The 24,607-nt window shown below is 40.2% G+C and overlaps 1 protein-coding gene across 1 annotated transcript in view; it reads left to right on the forward strand.

The window, feature by feature from the left end:
* Positions 1–24,380, forward strand: part of EBF2 (EBF transcription factor 2) — a 208,503-nt gene extending 184,123 nt beyond the window's left edge. Inside the window, exons 11-16 of the mRNA XM_051831968.2 lie at positions 2,290–2,378; positions 3,719–3,784; positions 3,865–4,042; positions 6,201–6,386; positions 14,229–14,396; positions 21,412–24,380. Coding sequence (XP_051687928.1) covers positions 2,290–2,378; positions 3,719–3,784; positions 3,865–4,042; positions 6,201–6,386; positions 14,229–14,396; positions 21,412–21,443 — 719 coding nt within the window. The 3' untranslated portion in view covers positions 21,444–24,380. The remainder of the gene's footprint in view (positions 1–2,289; positions 2,379–3,718; positions 3,785–3,864; positions 4,043–6,200; positions 6,387–14,228; positions 14,397–21,411) is intronic.
* The last annotated feature ends 227 nt before the right edge of the window (positions 24,381–24,607 follow it).

Raw genomic sequence — 24,607 nt, forward strand, 5'->3', positions numbered from 1 at the left:
ATATGCCTATGTGTTTGTTAGAAGACACTAACTGCTAGAACATGTTTCCCCAAATTGCAGTGATTTTATGCAATAAAATCTGTGTCCTGCTCATTAAAAAGTGGGTGACTGAGAGAGCAATTTTGCTAGGTTCTTTCAAAGTTTTAGTTAAGAGATGCTATTCATGGTAAGTTTTAGAGGCTAGGATACAGAAAATTACCCAATTTGTCTTCTAAAGCTGGTGTACAATCATAAGCTGAACAGAAGCAGGCATGAAATTTTGGTCCTTCATATGGACACACATGTTAAAATCCCTGATATCAGCAATAACAATAACTGACTTATGAGTGTCACTGTGTACCACACATTATTCATAGTCGTCATATAATTCATCCAATCCACACATTGGTAACCTTAAGAAAATATTAACAAATTGAAATCAGGAATACTAAGAAAATTATATACCACATTGTTGTTTTAATGTTTACTTGTGAAATATTGGGAAATCTGTTATAAAATACAATTTAAACTGGTCAAACAGAAAATTTTTGTGACTGTAATTTTCTAAATTTCCAGAAACTTCTTATAAAAAAAACCTCTTATTGAAACATGGTAAATAATATCTTCTCAAATAGCCAGCACTGCATCTGGTGGCGAAATGTTAGTTATTCCATTTAAAGAAATCGAGTAAGAATACACAATATCATACTCCTTTTGGGGGCATTATTATTAGCATTAATAAGAAGTATATAAAAGGGGGAATTAAAATGATCAGCAAATACTAGTCTAAAAAAGACTTCTTCAGCCTCACTGGCGAGTAAGAGACGCAGGTGAAGAGGACTACATGTGTTGTGAAAAGGAGTGTAAATTCACATATTCTTCTGAGCAGCAATTTGACAGGGTGTGCGAAAGGTCTCAAATACAAATCACAACTTTTGATCCAGTAATTCTAATTTTTAGAATTTGTTGATTGAAATAACTAAAGTTATATGCAAAGGCTAATCGCTGCTCTGATTTTTATAATAGTGAGAAATTAAGATCACATTAAATGCCCAACATTAAGAAGTCATTTAAATAAATTATAGAACATGTCATGGAAAAATATGCAGGAATTTTAAATAATGTTATAAAAGAATATTTAATAACCTAGGGGAAAGTTTATGATATACAGTATTATTGAGTAGATAAAAAGTAGGTTATGGCGCAGCATGAATAGTTTGTCTCTGGATAATATTAAGTGTGTGTAAATCTGGAAAGATATAAACCAAAATGTTAATCCAGGTCATCTTGTAAGTGGTGGGTTTATGAGTGATTTTATTTCTATTTCTGTATTTAAATTTTTAAATACCTTCTCATAAGAAAGGTATCATTTTGATGTTAGGATAATAACAACAAATGTTTATAAAATACATGTGCACAATGGAAGAGAAGAACGCACACACTGCTGAGCTTATTGCTTTATAACTAGAGTTCAGGGAATCATTTTATTATTTGTATCTTTTTCTTTACTTTGATCATGTATTAATTTTCAAACCATAAAATTTAAACAACAAAATTTTTCAAAATAAAGGAAGGGAGGAATGAGAAAGAATAAAAGAAAACTGGAAGTTTGTCATTCATTCACCCCCTTGGTCACGCCCTCATTTTAGTCACTGACACTAAGCAGCCATTTGTTCCAGGCCCTGTCTTAGAGAAGGAGAGCACAGAGGGGAAACAAAATGAGTTCCGCGCCCAAGGACCTTGAAGGAGAGAGAGGAGCCCAGAATCTTAAAAATGTGTGTGTAACTGAGGATGATTGCAACTGGTGCACGTGTTCATCCTATGCAGACAGGAGCAGGATTTTTGAAAATAAGTTCATAGAAGGGTTGTATTTGTGTGAATACACATATTTAGCAGAATGATTAAGAAACAGTGATATTTAGAATTAGTAGGTGGTAAAGACATACCTGGGAAAGAGGAGAGGAAGGGAGTAGGGAAAACAATATCACGGTAGTTTATTATCTTTATAAGAAATTGAGATATGGTTGATAATGCATTTTTTTTGAGAATGCACAGAGAATTATACATTTGTGCACTTAAGGCAGAAATAATATCTGTAAAAATGCTAAAATTTTGAAATGTTATTCTAGTGGGAAAGTGTAAAATTACTATACATTTCACATTTAACTGTGAAGTCAACACTATCCCTGGCATAAAACACTAACTGCATCCATGTATGTATTAGTTCTTAGACAATATGTGGAAGACTCAACTTGCAACTTGGCTTCACGGCCAGGACACACACTTACAGTGAGGGCTTCTATCTTTCAGCTTTAAATGAACCGACCATTGACTATGGCTTCCAGAGACTGCAGAAAGTCATCCCAAGGCATCCTGGAGACCCGGAGAGATTAGCTAAGGTAAAATGCTTTGGAAATAGACTTGTGAGTACTTTTTTTGCAGAATTTCTGCAAACTTGGACAAATCAAGCCATTTACATCCCATTAAAATTAATTAGACCTTGAAATTTGGCTGGGCTTTAGATCCAAGATGCATATAAAATATCTACTAACTATGAAATATATTTTGATTAATCTCAGAGGAAATACTCCTCTGAAATGTGAAATGTTGGGCCTGTAAAGCAGATACACCACAAGAGTATTCAGCTTATAAAACACTGCCAAGTTTATGAAAGTAAATATCTGCATAATTGCTTAAAAATGTAAGCTCCACTCCTTTGTATTTAAATATGATTTTATTTACCCATCATTGCAGGAGCCTACTAATCTATGATCAAGTATTCATTGAGAGCCTACTATGGATATAAGTATTTAATGAAGAGAAAGACATTTCCATATGAAATTTCTATGAAATTCATCACTTTTAAATGAACTTACTTATGAAAATTGTATTATGAATCTGGTCCATGATGGTAGCTTTCTTTATTTAAAACATACATCAATTTATTAATTGTCATTCAACTAATGAAAGCTATTAAAAATGTACATTCATATGTGCACTTTCAACACACAAAATAGAAAATGCCATGCTCTTTATTCTGTGCTGTGAGTAAAATCCAACTTGCACAGTTGCTTTTACATCATACTTTTATGTTCCTGCTGGAAAAATCCCCAGCTCCACCATTAAATGAGATGATATCTGGAAAGTAGGTTAATAGCAATTTAAACGGCTGTAAAAAACAGGAGGTGGAAAAGACAAAATGAGAGGAAAGGGATTAGTGATTACTAATTCTCTCTGGTTAAAGTGAACAGGGGGAAATATTATTGAAAGAATTCATCTTTATTAGAACCAAATTTTGCAGAAGGCATTGCCAAGACAATTTCAGTACTCTGGACAACTCCTTGGCAAACAGCTAAATTCAGGTCCATCAATCGTTTTAAGAATATTTGGTTAATTAGAGTCCCAGAATTTTAAATAGAGAGATCTAAAAGTAGTTTTTAATAGAAATTCTATGACATTAGTTATAATCAACTCTACCCTCAGTTTGGTTGATTTTGTCTGTTTGTTTTGGTAGCACAACTGTTTATGGAACTATTTCATAGTGGTAAATTTCATGCACATAAATATTTCTAGAGGAATTTATGTGAATGATTGTATTCTGCCTGTCAAATCCTCTTTGCTGATTTTTTACATTTTGGCAGAATGTGTGGACTTCCAGTTTTTATCCGTAATCTTCCTTCGTTTGCCGTATTTTGGACTTTACCTTTCTTTATTATCGACCCCACCCCTTCTTTTCCAGGAAATGCTGTTGAAAAGAGCTGCAGATCTGGTGGAAGCTCTTTATGGCACACCACACAATAACCAGGTGAGAAGCCCACATCTTACTCTGTTGAGTTTGATTCTTCACGCTAAGTAAGATGCTCACCCTAACCTGCCACTTTACAGGATATCATTTTGAAGCGAGCTGCAGACATTGCTGAAGCCCTCTACAGTGTCCCTAGGAATCCTGGTCAGATTCCAGCTCTCTCCAGCTCCCCAGCTCACAGTGGCATGATGGGAATCAATTCCTATGGCAGCCAGCTTGGGGTCAGCATCTCAGAGTCAACTCAAGGAAATAATCAAGGTACTGCCTTTCCTGGAGTCAAAGCTCAAGTACATCTTATATGTTTAAGAGACTGGTTCTGGAGTGACAGCTTGAGCCATACACTATCACACAGAATGTGTCCCCAGATAAGCAATAGAATCTTAAATTGGATTATTTCAACATTATAGGTACTGTGTTATGTAATTTTCAGCTATTTAGGTTCCAGATAGAATCCTTGAACTGGAAATATTTAAGGATAAGATTGGCTAATATGAATTTAGAAGGGTTTAGGCTTATAAAAACTAGACTTATAGGTACTAATTGCATAAAATTTATATTCTGCTGTTGTGATAAGCAGAATGAATGATGAAAAGAGGTAGATTATTGCCGTTGTCATCTATTATATCTAACTCTCTCTTCCTGGTACCAACAGCAAGTGACTTGCTTCTGTTTGGTAACTTCCACTGTGTTTTATCACATAAGCAAATATATAGCAACAAACATATATAAGAAGTCGTCAGATTGTTCATAGGATATGTGAATTATGGAAGAATTATGTATGGGTTTCACAATTGTTTTTGCATCAAAATAGATTTACCTTTTTATTCCAGTTTTCCATAAGCTTTAAAAACCTTTTATTCATTTATTCAATAGGCAGAGGGACACACAGAGGGAAACAGATGGAAAGAGAGAGTGTGTGTGTACACTCATTTGTGGTTCACTTCCCAAATGCCCACAAAGGCTTGGGCCTAGAGTAGGCAACTAGCTAGAGGCCAGGAGTTCCATCCATAGGAAGCTGAAGTCTGGAGTGGAGCTGGGTTTCAAATCCAGACATGCTGACATGCACACAGGCATCTTAACCAGCATCTTGCCCATTAGGCCAAATGCCCACCCTCCGTAAGCCCTTGGCAATACTCTCATATAGTTAAGTGTGCTTTTATGTGTAAAGTATACTAAGCAAAGATTTATTCATTGAGGTTGGCTTTATTATAAAGTCTAAATCTGCCATAAATCATTTATAAAAACAAATGCTCTTAATGGTATATCTAACTTGGGATAGTTTTATTTCTAATCTCATTCATCCATTGGAAGATAATTTCTCCTTCTGCCCAGAGTGAGTTCTTGCACAAGAGTAGGTGGGGATACATTATTGCTTCCTTTTCTTTTCTTCTCTCTGCTTTTTTTTTTCATTTCTCATTCTTTCCTCCTTTCCTTCCTTCTTTCTCTCTCTCTCTCACTCTTGCTCTCTCTCTCCCTCTCTCTTTCTTTCTGTTTCTTTCTCTCTCTCTCTCTCTCTTTTTTTTTTTTTTTTTGGCAGACATGGGACTTACAGACCATATATTGAGTTATTTCCTTTTTCATTTGATGTCAAATTTGGGTAGTTTTTGAGACACTTATCCAAAGCAGCTTATTTCAGAATAGATTGAATAATGTCTGTGGGTTGGGGTTTCAGGAGTGTGGGGAGGACCCATCACCCCTTCCCCTCTCCCGCTCATGGAATGGATCCTCTCACACTTAGTTGCTGACATCTCAAAGCCCTGTGCTAAAAGAACAGCACATTTTTGTGAACTCACCAGTGTTTTTGAATGAAAATGAGTTCCAGCCCAAAAAGGGCATGCAACAACCCCAAATTTACATCTCTGTTCTTCAGAATTCAACTGGTCCTGGAGGTGTTATTGGGGCACCTTTCCTCCCAACCTCTAATAAAGATGCTGTGGTGTATTAAACTTGGGAAACATTAAGTTAGCCTAGTTAAACCAATTTATTTATTCTCTTGGCCTTTCATACACGAATCTTCAAGAAATGTCTACAGGACATAATATCTGCCCAGATTTATGTGACCATAAAATGCTTTTCTCAGTGATGCCGATTAGTATCCCACAGGACTCCAATATCATGTGAAATACAGTTTGTGAGATGGCCTTCCACGCCACATTTGCTCATTCAGTCCTTAGTTTGAACGGAGATACTGAGGGCTGGTTTGAAAGAAGAGGAAGGAAGGAACATCAGGGATATCACCTTGCTTTGGGAAGAAACCAGAGGGTGAAGACGAACTGCACACCTCCCACCCCTGCCCAGGAGTAACAGCAACTTGGCAGTGTTCCATGGTTGGGGGCTGGTGCAGACCTGGGCTGGGTACATGTGGCCTGACTGTGCACGCCGGTTGGTTTACCTGAGCTTTTCCTGTATTGTCCAGGATACATCCGCAACACAAGCAGCATCTCTCCCCGGGGATACTCTTCGAGCTCTACACCTCAGCAGTCGAACTACAGTACCTCCAGCAATAGTATGAATGGCTACAGCAACGTCCCCATGGCCAATCTGGGCGTTCCAGGGTCACCAGGCTTTCTCAACGGCTCACCCACAGGCTCCCCTTACGGAAGTAAGTGCTCGTCCGTGCGTCCAACTCTCTCTGCCTTTCTGTCTCTGGGTTTTTCCCTTGAGCCTTTCAAGGGAAAATTGCTTTCCTAAATAATGCTGGCTTTTTGGGGGAGTAGCTCAGTTTCTTTGTGAAATGGCCTTCCTGCCTTGCATTCTGTCCCCTTAGTTGGAATTTGATTCATTTGGTTACTCAGTGCCTTCTGGGAGAAGAAAAAGAATGACGCGATTCCTTTATTAGAGTGAAAGAGTAAATTATAGCGCTTCAAAAAGTTCATGGAAAATGAGTATTATGAAAAACTATATATGAACTCGAAATTTTTTTTTGTACCAGATAACTTTTGATTCCGTTATCCATGAAGTTTCTGATGTGCCTTGTCTTATGGCTTGTGAGGATGACTGTGAACAGTTAAGATTCAATTTCCTTTACTAATATGGGTGTTCTTCATTAGATACTCTCAGATGTAATATTTCATATTCATAAGAACTTTCTGAGGTTAGTATTTTTTATCTCTATGTTATGGTGAGAAACTGTAGCTGGAGTCCAGCAGGGCAACTGGGCCCAAAATAGATGACTGGAAGCTATTCTGTACATCACTCTGTGCTTCTTTTTGACTTTGTAACACGATCCTCTCTTCCCTTCAGTACCTCCAGAGAGGTGAAAGTTGACTGTGGATATACTGAGATAGATCGAGACAGCACCTCCTAATCTTAATCTTTGGTCTAGCAGCAAAGCTGACGCTCTGGCAGTTGTGAACACTCATGGGTTGCTTTGGGAGCTAAACTGGGAACTTGCACAATGGTCCCAGGAGCCTGGACAGAGTGTGTTTTTCAAATCTCAGAGAAAGCTTCAGGCCAGGGGACATGCTGGCAGGCAGCGTCTGAAGTGATCGAGGAGAGTTCTTAAACCCTGGGTGTTGTTGCAAGGCTCTGCAAGCTGTCCTCTCTTCACCCAGAGTGGTTCCTTTTGCCAGGAACAAGGACATGTCAAGGACAGCACACAGCCATGTCCACCGCAGTATAGGGAGCGACATACTTGGGAGGCTGCCTCTCACAGCCTTTGGACTTTTGGTTCCCTGGGAAAACACACGCCCATGAGTAATTTCTAGTTTATCTGTACAATTCAGTCACCCAGCCCTCTGCACAGTGTGATTAGAACAGAGCACCAAGTAGCAGAGGGCAGGAGGGGTCGATTCTTCTAGCACAACTGGAATCTTGTTACTGCAAAGTTCTATGTTGTGTCTCGTCAGATGGCCCAGGCTAATTAGATTAGTGTGGTCCAGGGAAACAAATTATTGCTTGATTTGTTTCTTGGCTTGGTTTTGCCTTATCTGGTTCCAGAAATATTGGAGGAATCATAATAGTCAGATGAGTGTCTGAAAGTACAAACTAGAAACTAGTAAGAAACTGAGATAAAAGGAAAAAAAGTATGTTGAGGAAAATTAGATCAATCCAATGACAAGCATAGTTGTCATTTGGTTCATTCAGGGGAATCATTAATGTGGTTCTGAATTTTCAAGATGCTAAAGCAAAGAGAGACCACTACTTGCTATACGAGGTTATGTCCACACATGCATTGTCTTAGGGAGCTCAGGAGGAATGTGGATCCTTCCATTTTGGAGCACTTAGGAAGGTTTTTCCCAGACTTCCTCATGGAGAAGGTGTCCTGTGTGGTAAGAGGCCCACATCTTTAACAACCCCTGTAAGTGATGTGATGACAAGAAACCACTATGTGAATAATACTTACCTCTGGAATTCAATCAGATCCTCACAACCACCTTGCAACCTGGATATAATGATTATCATTGCCATTTTCCCTTGTACAAAATGAGGAGATATATTGTGTGGATTAGAACCAATAAATAGCAAAAATGAGGCTAGAACTCATGTCATCAGACTCTGGATACTGTGTTTTTAAATTATTCAATACTATGACATATTCACTCTATTTTGTAATATTTCATTAGTCTGAACCATATGAAATTTCCTCTATTTGACTACTTTTGATCTATAAAAACAGAAATGTCATATAGTACAATCATACATTCTTATTTGTAAAAGGTTGAACCACATGAAATAGTTGTCTTGATCGAAAGTGGTCAATCTAATACTATAACGTATAGTGTGGTGATAGGGAAAGAGAGAGAGGTCGGTGGGGGAGGCAAAGAGAAGGAGAGAAGGAGGTAGAGAAGGAAGGAAAAGGTCAACGAAGATGCCCAGTTGGATGTCAATTGCTTAATGTTCTTACTGGATAATTCATTTGGAAGGAAAGAACTCCCACCCACTCCAGCAAGTAATGAATGACTTCTTTCCACTGTTCTTTCATGGTCACCCACACTCCCTCCCACAGGAAAGTTGATCACACCCCAGATCTTGAAATTACCTGGTGAAATAAGACAGCATACAGAGAGTAGGCAGAAGAGAAAATAGGCCCGCTGCCCAGTTGGAAGATGGAAGGGTGTAGAGGGCCTCCTCTCGGCTGCTCCTGTAACTGCGGTGATCATTTGCACCTTCATTTTCACTGGGATGCTCCGAAGGGGCTGCAGACCAGGATTAGGATTCCAAACAATGCATTCATTACAATCAAATTCCCTACTGCGAAAACTACTGAATACCCAATGGAGTTCATTACCATAGCACCTGACCTGTATTTCTAACCAGAGAAGTCTTCACTTCTGTGGGAAATACAAGCAAAGCCCAGGGGAAAACATTTCATCAGTTCCGTTGCTTATGTCCGAAAGCACAATTCTGGGATATTTCATTTTCTTTTTTAAATGAGTTTGATGTGGCTGGACCATGCCATAGAGCAATCACTTGCCAGAGACATTAAAAAAGAAACAGAGCCAAGCCTCTCAGTCAAGTTTGACTTGCATTACAGCCAGTGCCGAGTATCAAAAACCCGCATCTTTCCTGCATTTGCTCTCACACTACTTCAAAAATGGCCAAACAGATGTTTTTTCAATTTCACATACAAACTTCACTTCCTGGCGGTAGCAGTGTGTGCCAAGTTCCAGCTCAGTGTAAGTTTTTATGGCTGAATTCTAAACCCCTGACAATAGGGGGTTATAATGAAATGCTGACAGACCCCTCAGCGCCAACAAATGCAATGGCTCGATGCAAAGGAGGCTGTGTGCCCCGAGAGTTCCAGCTGGGGCTGTGCAAGCCAATCAATCCTTGTAAGAAGGAAAGTGGTTTTTCCTTAGCTCCCCACGTTCACATAGATTTCTGGGCCAGACGTGCTTGCCTTTACTTTGGCCTCTCTCCATAGAAAGATACACAGCCAGAGAATTTCTCCAATGGAAGTATGTGTGCTCAACTTTCCTAGCATGGGTCCCTCTGTTGTCTCCAACAAGGGTCTACTCAACAAGCTTGCAACACCCACGGGGACCATTCTTCCAAAGTCTGTAGCCACCAAGCCAATCCAAAGTTTGGGACAGAGTCCACACAGGCAGGCATCCAACCTGTTCTCAAGGATTCTGACTTCACTTACAGTCCTAGACTATGCCCTAGGCTTCAATATTTTTACATTTTCAAAAATAAATATTAAGACATTTTCTGTTGTAAAATGTTAAATGATTATTATAGCAAATGTAGAGCATGTGGAAATAATTTTTAAAGGAAAGCAAATTCCCACTGTAAGAAATAAGCTCTATTTAACATTTTGATATATTTCTATTGTATTTCCTTGGAAAAGTAAGAAATATATCCTATTACAGTAGGAACAGTCTCTGTATAGACAATTTGAAAAGCGTGTGCAGGTAAAAAGAAGGGAAGAAAAATGACAAAGTATTTCCGTGCAGAGATACAGGCTTTTAAAGTATGCCTCAGTCATGGACAGATACATTTAGAAAATTGCAGAGTTTGCTCTGATGCACAGTTAATGAGATTTTGCCATAAAATCAATGAAAGGAGGTGGAAAGAGAGAACTCAGATTCCCAAAGACACAGGTAGGAAGCTGCGTCTTCACAAAATCCCTCCGTGGTAGAGACCTGGCTCCTGAGAGCGGAGCGAGGAGTAATGTTTGCTTTTGAAAATTAATGACAGTCATCAGGCTTTCTCCAGGAGTTTGTGAGCTTTTGAGTCTGTCTGGATTTTGCTTCTGTTTGGTTTCAGAGGTAACAGACAACTTTGTTTAGCCTTAGGTCAAAGAGGGAAATTAGCATCATTCAGGAAAGCCATTGTTCCTATTGCTAAGAACTATAATATTTCTTTTTAAAGAAATAGAGATTTTTCTATTCTTAAAGTTTAATAGTTTCTAATGTTTCTCCTAATTCAAAAGTAATACATGTTTATTGTAGGAAATTTTGAATTAGTGGACAATTGAAAGAAATATGTCTTAAGATATTCATAATCCTATCAGCAAGATACCATCATTAAATATTTGAATGTACATCACATCCTTGTACACTTTTGCTCTATGTGTGTTTTTTAAAAATAAAGTGGACTTGCTGTATATGCACTTTTTTATGTAATGTGCTTTTTTCCCCCTGAGGATACATACCTTTCTATGTCAGTAAATAAAACACTATTTTAATGTTTCTATTGTTGGACGTAATATAGCTTATCTTATTTTGGGTTACTTAAGTTATTTCTCAATTTTTCATTATTATAAAATGCCCTTGGATTGATTTTTTTTGCACATTATTATCATCTCCTTGGGATTAATTTCTAGAGATTAAATTAGTGGGTCAAAGGATATGCATATTTTAAAATACTTTGAGATGCATTGCCTGAGTCTCTCCAGAGAAGTTAATTCTCCCCTTAGTAACAGAAGACTATGTTTCCCAGCCCTTCTCATTTTTTCTAATCTTTATCAATTTATTAAGTGGAAAATAATGTCTTGTTGCTGTTTCAATTAGCATTTTATTACTAATCAGTTTGAGGGTTTCTATATGAGTCTCTTGGTCATTTTCACTTTTCCTTTTGTGACTTTCTTTTTTGTGTTCTTTGCTTATTTTTCTGATACAGTATTTTTCTAATTAGCTTATGAAAACATTAGCTATTGAGGGTATGAACACATCTAAATAATTATTACATATCTTTTGCCTTTATTGTGTGGATTACAGAAGATTTTCATTATATAGTAAACCTGTCTTAGAAACAAGGTTTATGCAAATTACATGACTTTCCTAATTTTTCTACTAACATGTTTATAATTTTGCTTTTACTCTTTAATCCATTTAGATTTACTCTGGTGTTTAACATGAGGAGTACTCCCAATTTAGTTTCCAAATGTTTGGTGTATTGTTTCCATGTACTTATGAAACATCACTGTTATTAATATTAGTTTTCATAGACAGGTATATTTCTAGATTCTGTTTTGCTCCAAAGATTTGCCTATCCATTTCTGTGTTAATGTAACATTGATTTCATTGATGTAGGTTTATCATAAGTTTTAAAAGCTAAGTCCCCCTTGCCCTTACTATCTTAAAAAATGTTTTAACAAATTTTCTGGCTCTTGCAATGTTATTGGCTTTTGAAACATATAAACAAAGAAATTATACTTGTTGGAAGATAAAATTTGGCATTTTAAAAAATTGTTAGAATGGTCTATGGTTGTTCAACTCTGCAACAATTATTTTATGTCACTGTGTAAAGCCTTTTTTTTTTTTCAAGATGTATTTGATTTTTATTTGAAAGGCAGAGAGTGACAGAGATCTTACATCTGTTGGTTCACTCCCCAAATGGTCTCAAAGGCCAGGTTGAAGCCAACAATCAGGACCTCCGTCTGGGTCTCTCATGTGGGTGACTGGGTTGCAAGGTCTTGGTCCATCTGTGCTGTTTTCCCAGGTACATTAGCAGGGAGCTGGATCACAAGTGGACCTGCTGAGACTCAAACTGGCAGTCTCATTATGGGATTTTGGCATTGCAGGTTAACCAGTGTGCCACAACACTGGCCCCACTCAGTAAAGTTTAAAGTCACTTCTCTTCCACAGAGACAATAATATTTGTTCCAAATAAGCCTCACTTTAGGTTGGGATGTGTTACTAGAAGAAAGTACCTATCAAAGTAAGTCATGTACTGACTGTAAATGGGACTGAATATGTGTGTGAATGCCCAATTCACAGTATAAGAACCTCCTCCGTCATGGTGTGTGGGGAGAAGGCTCTGCTACTGCAGGTGCTGAAATCAAGGTGCTACATTGGTGCCTGCATGGCCCATGCAGCATAGCAGAACGTGAATTACCCACAGATTCAGGGCCTCTCATGTCTCAAATTTTCTTTCACCTTATATTGCATGCCTTAAAGAAAGTTACTTTTTGTTTTTCTATCTCTTTGATGCTAAAACCAATGCTAGAAGAGGGACTTTGGCTTGGAAGTATGAATAAGAATCATTCCTAATGTTTTACCCTATATCCTATCTTAATATAGTGAATTGGCCCAATTTCTTATTCACTAACATCTTCAAATATTACATGAGATTCTTCCAGAACTCTGTCCTCCTTTCCAATGTTTCCCGTTTTTGTTTGTGTTACTTGAGAAAAGACAGAGATGTGCTCAGATGCTTCCTTCTGCATAGTTCTTTAAGTCAGGACTAGCTATGAATACATAGTTTGTAGAGAAAGCTCTCTCTTTTTTTCTTTTCTTTCTTTTTTTCTTTTTTGAGGTCTTTGCTTTGTACTTCTATTGTAAAAGCATCCTATAAGAGGTGTGTTATATGATTGTTTTATATATGCAATTGAGTGAATATAGCCCAAAGTGTAATTTTTATAGGGAGAGAAGAAAAATACAGGTGGAGCCTTCAAGAGTACATCAACATTTGACCTTCAGTTCACCTTGTACTTCACTTTCAAATATTTCTCTGTGGGGCCACTGGCCCACGGAACACACAGAGCAGGACTCCACGCTGCTGTCTGTCGTGAGCATTGGCAGCAGGCTCCAGCAGGTCTTCACAAGCCACGTGACTTGAACCATTCAGAATTTTGTAGACAATGCTAAAATGAGCTCCTAAAACTTGACCTTGTACTGCAAGGTTCTGTGTGTGAGAGTTTTACCCTCACGTACTCTATCCCTTTCTTGAGCAAGTCAAACACCAGGAAGAAAATTATCTTCTTGTCTTGGTAGAGTGTCTGATGTTAAGAGACTGGGGCACTTCATTGTGTAAATTGTCTTTATTTTTCCTGGAAATTACAGCTCTTAGTTTTTGGCTTCCCTCAAGTCATTTTAATGTTAATAGTGTTAATATTGGTGTTTTTTTTTTTTCCTAAACATTATGTCAGGGGAAGCTGACTTGCAGCTTTATTTCCCAGGAGCTCTGGAAGTACAGGGAGAGGGAGATAATCTTGTAAATGTTAATAAACTTTTACATTTAATGAGGAAGTGGCCCACAGAGATGGTATTCACAGAGATGTTAACCCAACAGATAAAACCTCTGGGGCCCTGGGACTTCCCAGGGAGGCTTAGAGCTTCTGCTCAGGGCTTCATTTTAGGGTGAAAAAAAAAGTTTCCATTGCAGGGTAGATTTGACGATTTTTTTTTTACACATTGGTCTTAGTCTTTTCTTCTTGCCAAGCTTCTACTCATAAATTGGGATCTGTCACAGTGTCTGGCTGCTGATGCCTTCCTGATTCTCCCAGGCAGCGCAGTACTTGGCCCTCTGTATCACCTTAGCATCGTGAACATTCTTCTGGTGGGACCATTACCGCACTGGTGGTTAAAAGCAAATATTCCTCCCACTGGACCAGGGCCGCTGTTGTCGCATTCAGTGTTCTCTTTAAACCCCTGGACTCTGCAGCAATTCCTGGAAATTAATAGTTTGTCAATAAATGTATGCAGAATGTGTATACTGAAGAAAGGTCTTAACCTCTAGATGAGTCCCTTTCTCAAAGAGTCCATTTGCTTTCCAGTCATGGCGTCGAGTCCCACCGTTGGATCCTCCAGCACGTCCTCCATCCTCCCGTTTTCCTCTTCAGTTTTTCCTGCTGTCAAGCAGAAGAGTGCCTTCGCCCCTGTCATCAGGCCCCAAGGCTCCCCCTCGCCAGCCTGCTCCAGTGGCAATGGAAATGGATTCAGAGGTAAGCCAGGGTACCGCTTTGGGAGTCAGCGTGACACACATGCCACAGAGCGCAAAATAAGAGCCTACAGCACATCATTTGATAGCTCTAGCCATTTACCCATAAAGAGATGGTATTTTCATCATGGGCCATGAGTGGCTTATGCAACTGGGCTCATACTCTAAGCAATTCAAGGGAAACAGAAAAGCTGGCCAAATCTGCTGGTCACAGAGCTGACCATAGTAAAACCATCTGCACCATCTAGCAGTGTCTGAACTCCTCAGCACTATGCTGTCCACAAAGCTATTCCACTGTTTTCCAGAAGGTTCTGGTCACCCCATCAGGTGTCATGGGCTGATCACTGCTTCCTTGATCAGCTTGCCATGTGTAGTGCACTTGTATTCCCGAGGCATACATGGACAGGCTCCATCAGGAGCAACCGGTAATGTCTGAGAATTCTGGTTACATGCTAGTCAAATTGATAGCAGGTGTCTGATCAAGGATGAGGTAGGAAAGGAGGAGGAAAAGACATACTGTTTCGAAGAACAAAAATTAATATCACCTGTCAAATCCACTTTTGAGCAATGTCCTAAAATATGATATGACATGACGTAACACAAATGTGATGAGTACATGAGAATCTAATCATCTTGCTGTGAATGGGAGGCAGCTGATGGCAAAAGAGCAAATTGGAAACTGCTGAGCACTACGGCTCCCTGGCAACTCACATTATTTTTAGGCTGCTCCTTGTGTTTTGACATGGAAACATTCAGGACGTGCCGTGTTGGGTAAAACCAGGAAGGGCAGAGGTTTGGTTAACGTCTCGTGGATCAAAGCCTCCGGGGTCAGCAGAACTTGATGGGGAGCCTGGGCTGGGCTGGGCTGCGCTGTCACTGGGACGGGAGCTGTCTGTGGCCTGGTGGTGGTGTGTGGGCTCCTAATCCTTTCGGGACATCTGTGAAGGGTCCTCCTCTATCTGTGACCTGGGAGGTATGCCTGGTCCCTGTTGCATCCTAGTACTAGGAGAACACAGTGACTCCTCGGAGTCGAGACACTTGACAGAGAACTGCGCAAACCAGAACTGAAAATGCAGCACTGGGGAGCGCTGCCGAAAATGCTTTTCCTTCCAGTGAGGCAAAACAGCTGGATCTCCATGCCACCCAACTTGTGGGTAGTTGGAAACATCTGTATATTTGATGGAACTTTTTTTATTTTCACCCAGATGTCTAAGCTGTTGAGAAATAGGTTCAGCCTGTAGTTAAGTGTCTCCACCTGCCTCATCTCTCAGCTGAAACCAGTGATTTCCATCCCATTGCTAGTGGATGTGCCAGACTGTTTTCTGTGACCACTTCATCTCCAGATTGTGAAAGGAAAACAATGACTGAATACTCACTGTGCCCACCCCTTCCCCACAACTCTGTCATTGATGATATGCCTTCTAAGTTCTCTGGTTTTCTTCCTGGGCCTTAAACAAGTGGAAGCCACATAGATCTCCCTGGGAACAAGCAGAGAGAGAAAACAAGAAAGCGCCAGCTGCCCTCCACACTGGCACCGGCGGAAGACAGAGAGTGTGATCCTTACCTTGTTCCCTGCAGCTCAGCAAGCAGGCCCGGCTGCACTTGAAGGAAAACCTCCACCTGCCAGCACTCCTCTACTTCCTCTCACATGTGTGCCCTGGGTGGGGGCGAGCAGAGGCAACTGACAAAGACAGATCTTCTCTGTCTGGGCGGCCCGGGAGACTCACCATGGGTCTGGCCCAGCTCCTGGCTTGCAGGGAGGCCCGTTCTTTCCCTGGCACTCATGGCCTGTAATCCCTACACTGCCTTTTTCTGCACACCCGAGCTCCCTGCAGTGTCATTGGTCAGCTTTGAGTCAACCCAAAGAGCTGAACGGGAGTCTTGTTAAGATTCCCTGTTGGGGGCAGCCACAGCAGAAGTAGCCAGAAGACCCTATCCAGCATCAAACCACACAAACTCCTGCACGCCACTGGTCAGAATACCTGGGCTGAGAGTGACTGGGCTGTACATTCTCCATTGTGTCTGTAGCGCTGACAGCTTCATTGGTTACATGCAGCTACAGGCCCCAGACTCTAGCTTTATTCTGCAGGATCACTGCAGAGTCTCAAACCATTGGCAGACATGAGGGTCCGTGCACCTGGGGTTTTGCCAAATAATCAGCGTCAAGTGGGCATTGCTTAGAGGGAAGTTTTATTAACTTGTTGACAATTAGAGAAGGCAATGGAAAGGTATAGTTTCTTTGAGAAGCAGTTTGCTAGGGCTTAAAAAAAGAGATTTATTTAATTATTTGAAAGGCAGAGTCACAGAGAAGCAGAGAGAGAGAGAGAGAGAGGTCTTCTATCCACAGGTTCACTCCCCAGATGGCTGCAACAGGCTGAAGCCAGGAGCCAGGAGCATCCTCCAGGTCTCCCATGCTGGTGCAGGGGCCTAAGCATCTGGGCCATCTTCTACTGGTTTCCCAGGCCATAGTAGAGAGCTGGATTGGAAGTAGAGCAGCCAGGACTTGAACCTGCGCCCATCTGGGATGCCAGCATTGCACATGGTGGCTTTACCCACTTCCCCATAGTGCCGCCCCCTTAAACCTTATAGCAAGGGTCAGGAGAGAGTCCAGGACACTGATGCTCATACAATATAAGCCAGATCCCTCCTCGTGCATGTTCAGAAAATGGTAGCAATCTTAATGCAGAGAATTTGCATTATAGTGAGGAAAGTTCAGCCTAGATGGCAAAGATCTGTTTCAAATTCCTTGTTTGTGGTGGTACTATGTTGCAAGATAAACTTTCCTGGCACATCCTCTGAAAACAGTCAAGAGCGTTTGCACTTACAAACTGTTTCACACTCTCTTCCCCTGTTCCTGTGACCCCATTTTTGCCTAAATCCTACAGTAGGCTACACAACCTCTTCTGAATCCGACAATTCACTCCAAATTTTTTTTTCTTTTCTTTCCTCCTTCCCTTCCTTTCTCTCTCTCTCTCTCTCTCTCTCTCAACTTAAAGAGAAAAGAGGAAGAGTGGAAGGGGATGGAGGGAGAACACCTATCAATTTAGGGTTCTGGTCTAGAAATGCAAAGAATTATGAATATATAAAGTGCTGTGTGGAGAAATCAAAAAGAATTCTGGAGAGGACCCCGAAGAGTTTTAATGGTTGGCAAAACACACAACTCAAGTTTACCAGTTGTGTTTGGAGTTCTAGGTCAGCTCCCTCTGGGCTGCATGAATCTGTGCAAGTGATAATCTTAGAGTCTCCACTTCCTAGTCTGTTAGGTAGGAAAATGAAAAGCTATCCTCTAAGGTTGTTGGGAATTGATTCGTGTGAGGAAGTAGGCCAGGTAGAGGATATTTCCTGGAGCCTGGTGGGAGAAGGTTTGGGTTTTCACAGGGTGCCTCCTGCTCTTCTTCACCGTGGAGCAGATAAGTGGAAACTCAGTGTCCAGCTCTGTGAGGTGGCCTACTGAGGCGGAGAGGTAGAACACAGGCTGATGGCTCCTGCATTTTCCAAGCACTAAATGAAAGAGTCCTGGGGCCTGCACTGTGATGCAGTAGGTTAAGCATCTGCCTGCAGTGGACGCCGGTTCAAGTCTTGGCTGCTCCACTTCCAATCTAGTTCTCTGCTATGGCCTGAGAAAGCAGGAAAAGATGGCCTACATCCTTGGGACCCTGCACCCACGTGGGAGACCCAGAAGCTCCTCACACCTGCTTCAGATTGACTCAGCTCCGACCATTGTGGCCATTTGGAGCCACAGGTGGATGGAAGACTTGTCTCTCTGTGTCACCCTCTCTGTCTGTGACTCTGCCTCTCAAGTAAATAAATAAATTAAAAAAAGAAAAGAAAACAAAAAAACCTGATGCCTCTGGCATCTGAGAGATTCTAAAAAAAAAAAGAAAAAGAAAAAAAGAAAAGAAAAGAAAAACAAAAGAGTCCTGGAATTTCAGGGGCCTGAGAAGCAGGGAGCCCCATCTCTCTAGTGGCAGTGGGAGACTGGAAACGCAGGCCAAGGTGCCCAGTTGGTCCCAGGCTGTTGAGGCTGTTCCCTAGACTTACTGCAGGTTGAGGTGCTCTCTATCACAAGCAGAGGGCATGTGCAGCCAACACTCAGCAAGACTCCCCGTTACTGAGTACTTCATGCGAGGTGCTACACTGAGTACTCCAGACGGTTACCTCCTTTAAGTCTTGCATTGTCATCATTGCTAGGTAGGCAGCTTGCCATGGCCACATACCATGTGACCAGTGACCTGGACCCAGATGGTTAGCATCTAGAGCCCATTATGCTCTGACAGTCTGCTGTCTCTCTGGGAACAATAATTGTAAAATTCCGTGACTCTTCCCCAAATCTACTTACCACCTGGACCAAAAGGAGATCATTACTTTATCATGAAATGCCAAATGTAAAAAGAAATTGGAAAATAGAGTTACATATACCACCACTAGAAAAATGCTCACTTTTTCTGCAGTTAACAATTGCTCTCTGTCTGTTGGCACTGGTTTCTGTGAGCAAGAAGTCGGGGTCACTCTCTCCTGAAGATCCAGCCCACCCAAGTGTTGGATGTGAGACTAGGAAGAAAGGAAGTGGGTAAAATCTGCTACTACCCACATGCTGTGGATCTTTTTTTTTTTTTGAGCAACTCTACTCTTTCCTAAGCCCTGTTAGTTAACTGTACACCCAGATAAAGGCAGGGTGTTATACATGTAATACGTGTAAAGCTAGGGAGTTATACATGTAATGGGGAAGTTCAAGTGGAGAACATGAGTGACTGGGATTCTACTGCCAGAGAGCTCTGTGTGCACCCTTCATTGTTGCACCTTCTGCCTCATTTATCAGGCGCTTAGAGTTGATGAGTATAGATTGTCGAGATGATATTATACACTATGTGTCTGATTCATTTTCCAGTTCCCTCCAGGAAAAAAAAAAAAAAAGAACTCCTCTACTCTGGGATAATTACTAGGATTGCTATATCTCCAAATCATCAGGGAGTGTCCAGAATCGAACCACCTTTATTGAAAAGTTACATCGATTCAATATATAGTAATACAGGCAAAAATAATTAAGGCTTTGCTGGCTGTGTTAGACCTTAATCCAGATCTCACAAACATTCAATAAAGGCTGTATGAGCAGGAAATAGATGGCTGACAATTTTGCCTGAGAGGACTAGCTGGTGTGTTTGAAAGGGGTCGAGGGGGGAGTGTGAGATGAGAATGAGGAGAGGGAAGAAAGAGAGGGATGGGTGGGAGAAAATGGAGAGAATTTTGGCCATTTGCTTGTAAGCTTAGTAAGTACCACTCAGCAGAATGCTTCTATGATATTTGATAATCCCCTAGATACAATATAGATGATAAAACCCAAAAGAATCAAATATTCTAGATATGGTTTGCAATTTTAGTGCAAAGAAACTTCTGCCATTTTTAAGAATGTGGGCATTCTATGGGCTTGTCATCAGAAAGTCAAATCCACATCATGCAGATTTATTTCCCATATTTAGGAAACGCCTTGGACATAATTTTATCCAGACAGGATTGCTTGCATCCTCCTGATTGGATGAGGCATTGAACAATGCATTTGAATAGGGGTTGATGAGTGGGAGTTGGAATGACACCCAAATTAGGAAGGAAATTAAATCTAATTAAATCTTCTACTCCAGTGCATCAGGATTCAGTGGTAAATAGCTCACGTATCAGTATGCAGTAAAAGAAGATAAGCCAGCTTGAAAAATAAAGAAAAGGGGCCGGCGCTGTGGCATAGAAGGTTAAGCCTCATTGCAGTGTCAGCACCCCATGTGGATGCCAGTTCAAGTCACTGCTGCTCCACTTCAGATCTAGCTCTCTTCTAATGGCCTGAGAAAGCAGCGGAGAATGCCCCAAGTGCTTTGGGCCCTGCACCCACGTGGGAGACCTGGAAAAGGCTCTGAATCCTGGATTTGGCTTGGCCCAGCCCCAGCCGTTGTGGCCATTTGGGGAGTGAACCAGTGGATGAATCTCTCTCTCTCTCTTTCTCTCCTTCTCTCACTGTATCTCTGCCTTTCAAATAAAAAAAAATCAACAAAAAAATTCAATAAAAGCTAATAAAATTTAGGAAAAGCTAGTCAAATTTAGGCTAGAAAGAATAATCCTAAGGGTGCAGATGACTCAGCAGTTACAACGTCCCTTGGGACACTACATCCCATATTGGAGTGACAAGGTTCAAGTCCCAGCTCTGCTTCTAACTCTCTCTTGTTTCCTGCTAATGCACACTCTGGGAGGCAGCCAATGACGGCTCAAGTAGTTGGGTCCTTGCCAACCATGTGGAAGACCTGGATTGAGTTCCCAACTCCTGGTTTCAGTTTGGCCTAGCCCTGGCTATGGGCATTTGGGGAATGAACTAACAGATGGGAGTGCTCTCTCTCTCTCTCTCTCTCTCTCTCTCTCTGCCTTTAAAATTAAGTAAGTAAATAAATAAACAAATAAATATTTTTAAAAAGAATGTAGGATAGATGGAAAGTCTGATTTGTCAGATTTAAGTCACCAAGCATAGCACCCTGAGTTTCCCTTCCTGTTCTAACCAAGTGATTTGGAGCAGTGTATTCTGGAAGTTATTTTTGTCCAATAATGAAGAACAAATCACACGTACAATGCAATCACTTTACATATTTACATCTATTATCTCTCCTGAAAGTTAATTAAAAATGGGTATTATGAAACAACCTACATAGATTTCAAAATTTTTTGCATCAAAATACGTTTATCTTTCCATTTCATTTTCCCATTAACTTTTAGAAGCCATTCATATGAAACAAAACATAACTTGTAGCCTGCCCAGCAAAACTTTAACAAGTTTTGTTTGGATTTCAATAAGGATCCAGTACCTTTAATAGGCTGTCTGTTAGCCCAAACCTTCAGGAAATTTGTTCATGTATCTGCTGAGGGCCCTTTCTCCTTGGATTGTGTCAGACTGCATCACGGCCAAGCCTTCCCCACCCTCTCTGTGCGTTCAGTTGTTCACGTACAAAGTCTCTGAGTCTCACTGCTGTGCCGCTCTTTCCTTGCAGCCATGACCGGACTTGTCGTACCCCCAATGTAAAGAAGAGGAAGAGCTGCTTTCCTATAGCACAAACGACTTACTCTGATGGACCAATAAAGAGAAAGCACTATGAGCTCTTTGGGAGAAATACGCCCCAAATGAACATGCTGGGCAGATCTGGGTGTACAAGGAGCTGGCATCTTACTTGGTCTCACTTTCCTCCTGTAGCGCTGATGGCAGCTACACAAACTGGCCCTCTTGGGGACAAGGACAAATGATGTCATTGGCGTGGTCAGTGCTAAGAGCAGAAATGCAATTCTTTGTTATGAACATTATGAAAACCACCTTCCTATGTTTGTAAAATATTTAAGAAAAAAATTGGCAAACAATTCATGCTTAATATTTTGGATACTATTTGTTTTTCTTTGTAGGAAAAAAAAGTTGAAAGTTTCTATTTTCTATGAAGCCTTTCAGATACCAATTTAGTTTATGCAGAAAAAAAATTGAACAAAACAGGGTACCAGCATGGAAGACTTTCTTAAAACGAAACCTGAATTGAATGATGAAATGTTGTATGTGTGTTTGCTTATAGTTTAATCTCTTTAAAAAAAAAACAAAAAAGGGAAAAATTTTAAAATGTTTTACAATTATTTAAATAAATAAATGTGTAACTTATTGTAAGTAGAGGTAGCAATTAAGATCCTTTTTTGGAAGAGAGAGAAATTTCTCTTCCTGATGTAAAATGAAAATGATGCAAACATGTAGTAACAAGTTTTAAAGGTGTGTGATTATTACTGCAGTTATTAACTAGACTATTACTCCCCATCCTGCAGCCCCTCTTTTTCCATCATTTTATTGACCCATGGGCAAGAACATGTGTCTAATGTAGATTCCTACAGAATAACCCAGTATAGACACAAAGACTCAAATACATGTGCATACACAAATACTCAAGCCCATCAATTCATTCCCAGCTCCGTCTGCTTTCTCAATAGTATACATGTGTCTCTTTTGGTGTTCACTCTTTGTGAATTTTTTTTTTAATTCAGATTAGCTTTCAACATTCTCCTCTGAGCAATGAAGAGAATTTCCATGTTTACTGTGTCTCAGGCTTCAAGCACCCCAAGGAAAGAAGTAGCTCACCCTCAAAAAAAGGCCAAAGCCACGTAACGTTCTTACCCAAGTTGCTCCTTTGGAATTCTTTCTTGCCAGAGCCACATACTCCCTCTGCTTTGCTTACCTGGTTCAGCACAGAGGTATAAAACCCTACAGAAATTCTCAAACAGGATTTGCAAAACAGACTTTGGGTTTTTGTTGTTGTTGTTGTTGTCATTGTTGTTTTGTTTTGACTCCTATGAGTCAGTCTGGGAATATCCAAGTCCTTTCCTATCTCTGTAAATTTCTCTTTCAAGGAATCAAGCTCTCTTGAAAAAAAAAAAAAATATATATATATATATACCCTGCTTGATGCTGTTCCCAGGTAAGAATGGGATGGGGTGGAGTGTGGAAGAGGAATGTTGAAAACTTGTAACTCTCTCCTTACATTTAAAGAAATGAAAATTCAGAATCTTGGGAGGTTCAGACATTAGAGTCATCTGGGTTCTAAACCATGCGGGTACCCAGCCCTCCAATGGGTTCACCATGCTCTATGACTAATTCTTAGTGAGAGAAACCTTGCAGTAGAGTAGGCCTATGTGGTCCTGGAGATGTGCCCAGACTTACTTGGATTGCCAACAAGAATGTCATTTTTGCCCCAAGTCAGGGTTCTCCTTGTTGACTCTTGGCCCCACAGTCAGGTCTACACACAGGCTTCCATTTGGGGTTCTTGGTTTGGGTTCTAACATTAGAAATCGGTGCAGCTTTCATGGAGAAGCATCATTAGTGCATCTGAGCCAGTTTTAGATGATTACATCCCTTCTGTCTGCCCCACTGATTCATGCCCACACCTGCCCAGCCCCCAGCAGTCTTACTTGCCCTCAGTCCATTCTAGAATCACCCAATATGACTCATATATTTCTATGCACATGAGAATCCAAGGTTTTAGAAACCTGGCATGCTTATAGCTATTACTGATAGTCCATCATAGTCAGGGCCTAAAGAGCCAAAATACGTGGAAACACAAGAACAAGTTCCCCACTGCAAAATCTGAGAGAAGGGGACGAGTGTGTGAAATACAAACATTGTCATCCAAAAATGAAGGCAGAACAAAATTAAGCATGTTTAGACCTGGATTTGAGCCAATTCAACATAAGGAAATTTTTTTTTTTTAAGTAGCATTGCTTTTAGAACCTGTGAATTTTGCTCTTGCATGAAGATGAGTGCAGTACTGTCTTCAAAATGATTGTAGAATTTGTTGGTAGCTTTACACCGAAAAATGTGTGTAACTAAATACCAGACCTCCTTGACCATTCAGCTAGAACCTTGGCAGCAGCAGATCTATTTAATTGTACAAATGTGTGTAAGGACTATTTTTAGTGTACTAATAAATTAAAAACAAAATGACCCTGTCCTCTTTAGTCATTGCTGTTGAACCATTCTGGTCCCAGGTTATTTTTGTGCCACTTGGAATATGAGTATTTCTATAGGTAACTACACATCCTATCCTAGCTTTGTAAGAGGAGCTGTGTATGATTTTTCATTTAAAGGGACAATTTACTTCACTATTTATCTCATTTTTTGTTATCGCGTTGTAGTTTTTCCCAGTTTTTCTTTGCACATTTCAATATGCATGGTTTAAAAACCATTATCTTCTCTACCTTTTGTACAGTAAGATCTCATTTTCAAACTGTATAGTTTCATTTTATTGTTTTGCTTTGTCAGTTATATACAGTATAAAGTTGCTATGCACAGAGCTTTTTGTAAAGACAGCTTTTTTGTTTACTGTTTTTAATGGTCTTACTTATGAAAGAATATCTTGTTTGTAAAATGAATATGTCTACTTCAGTTTTAAACTTTAAATTATCCTAACGAAAAAATAAAATTTTTGTACTGTAAAAATGATTGGACCTTTGCATTTTATTTTTTGTAAGTGAAAGAAACTGGAATTTGTTCTTAACTTTGGGGATTATCTCATTGCTCCTGTTTCTTTAGCTCTGGCTGGAGAAATCTTAGTGTAACTTTTCCTTACATGAACAGAACCTGAGGTACTTGCTTGAAGGAGAGTGTATGTATGATTTTAGGTCATTTTCATATATCCATATGGTCAAATTCCTCAAAAAAAAAAA

The sequence above is a fragment of the Oryctolagus cuniculus genome, chromosome 2 (genome assembly GCF_964237555.1).
Source record: "Oryctolagus cuniculus chromosome 2, mOryCun1.1, whole genome shotgun sequence".
Taxonomy (NCBI): Eukaryota; Metazoa; Chordata; class Mammalia; order Lagomorpha; family Leporidae; genus Oryctolagus; species Oryctolagus cuniculus.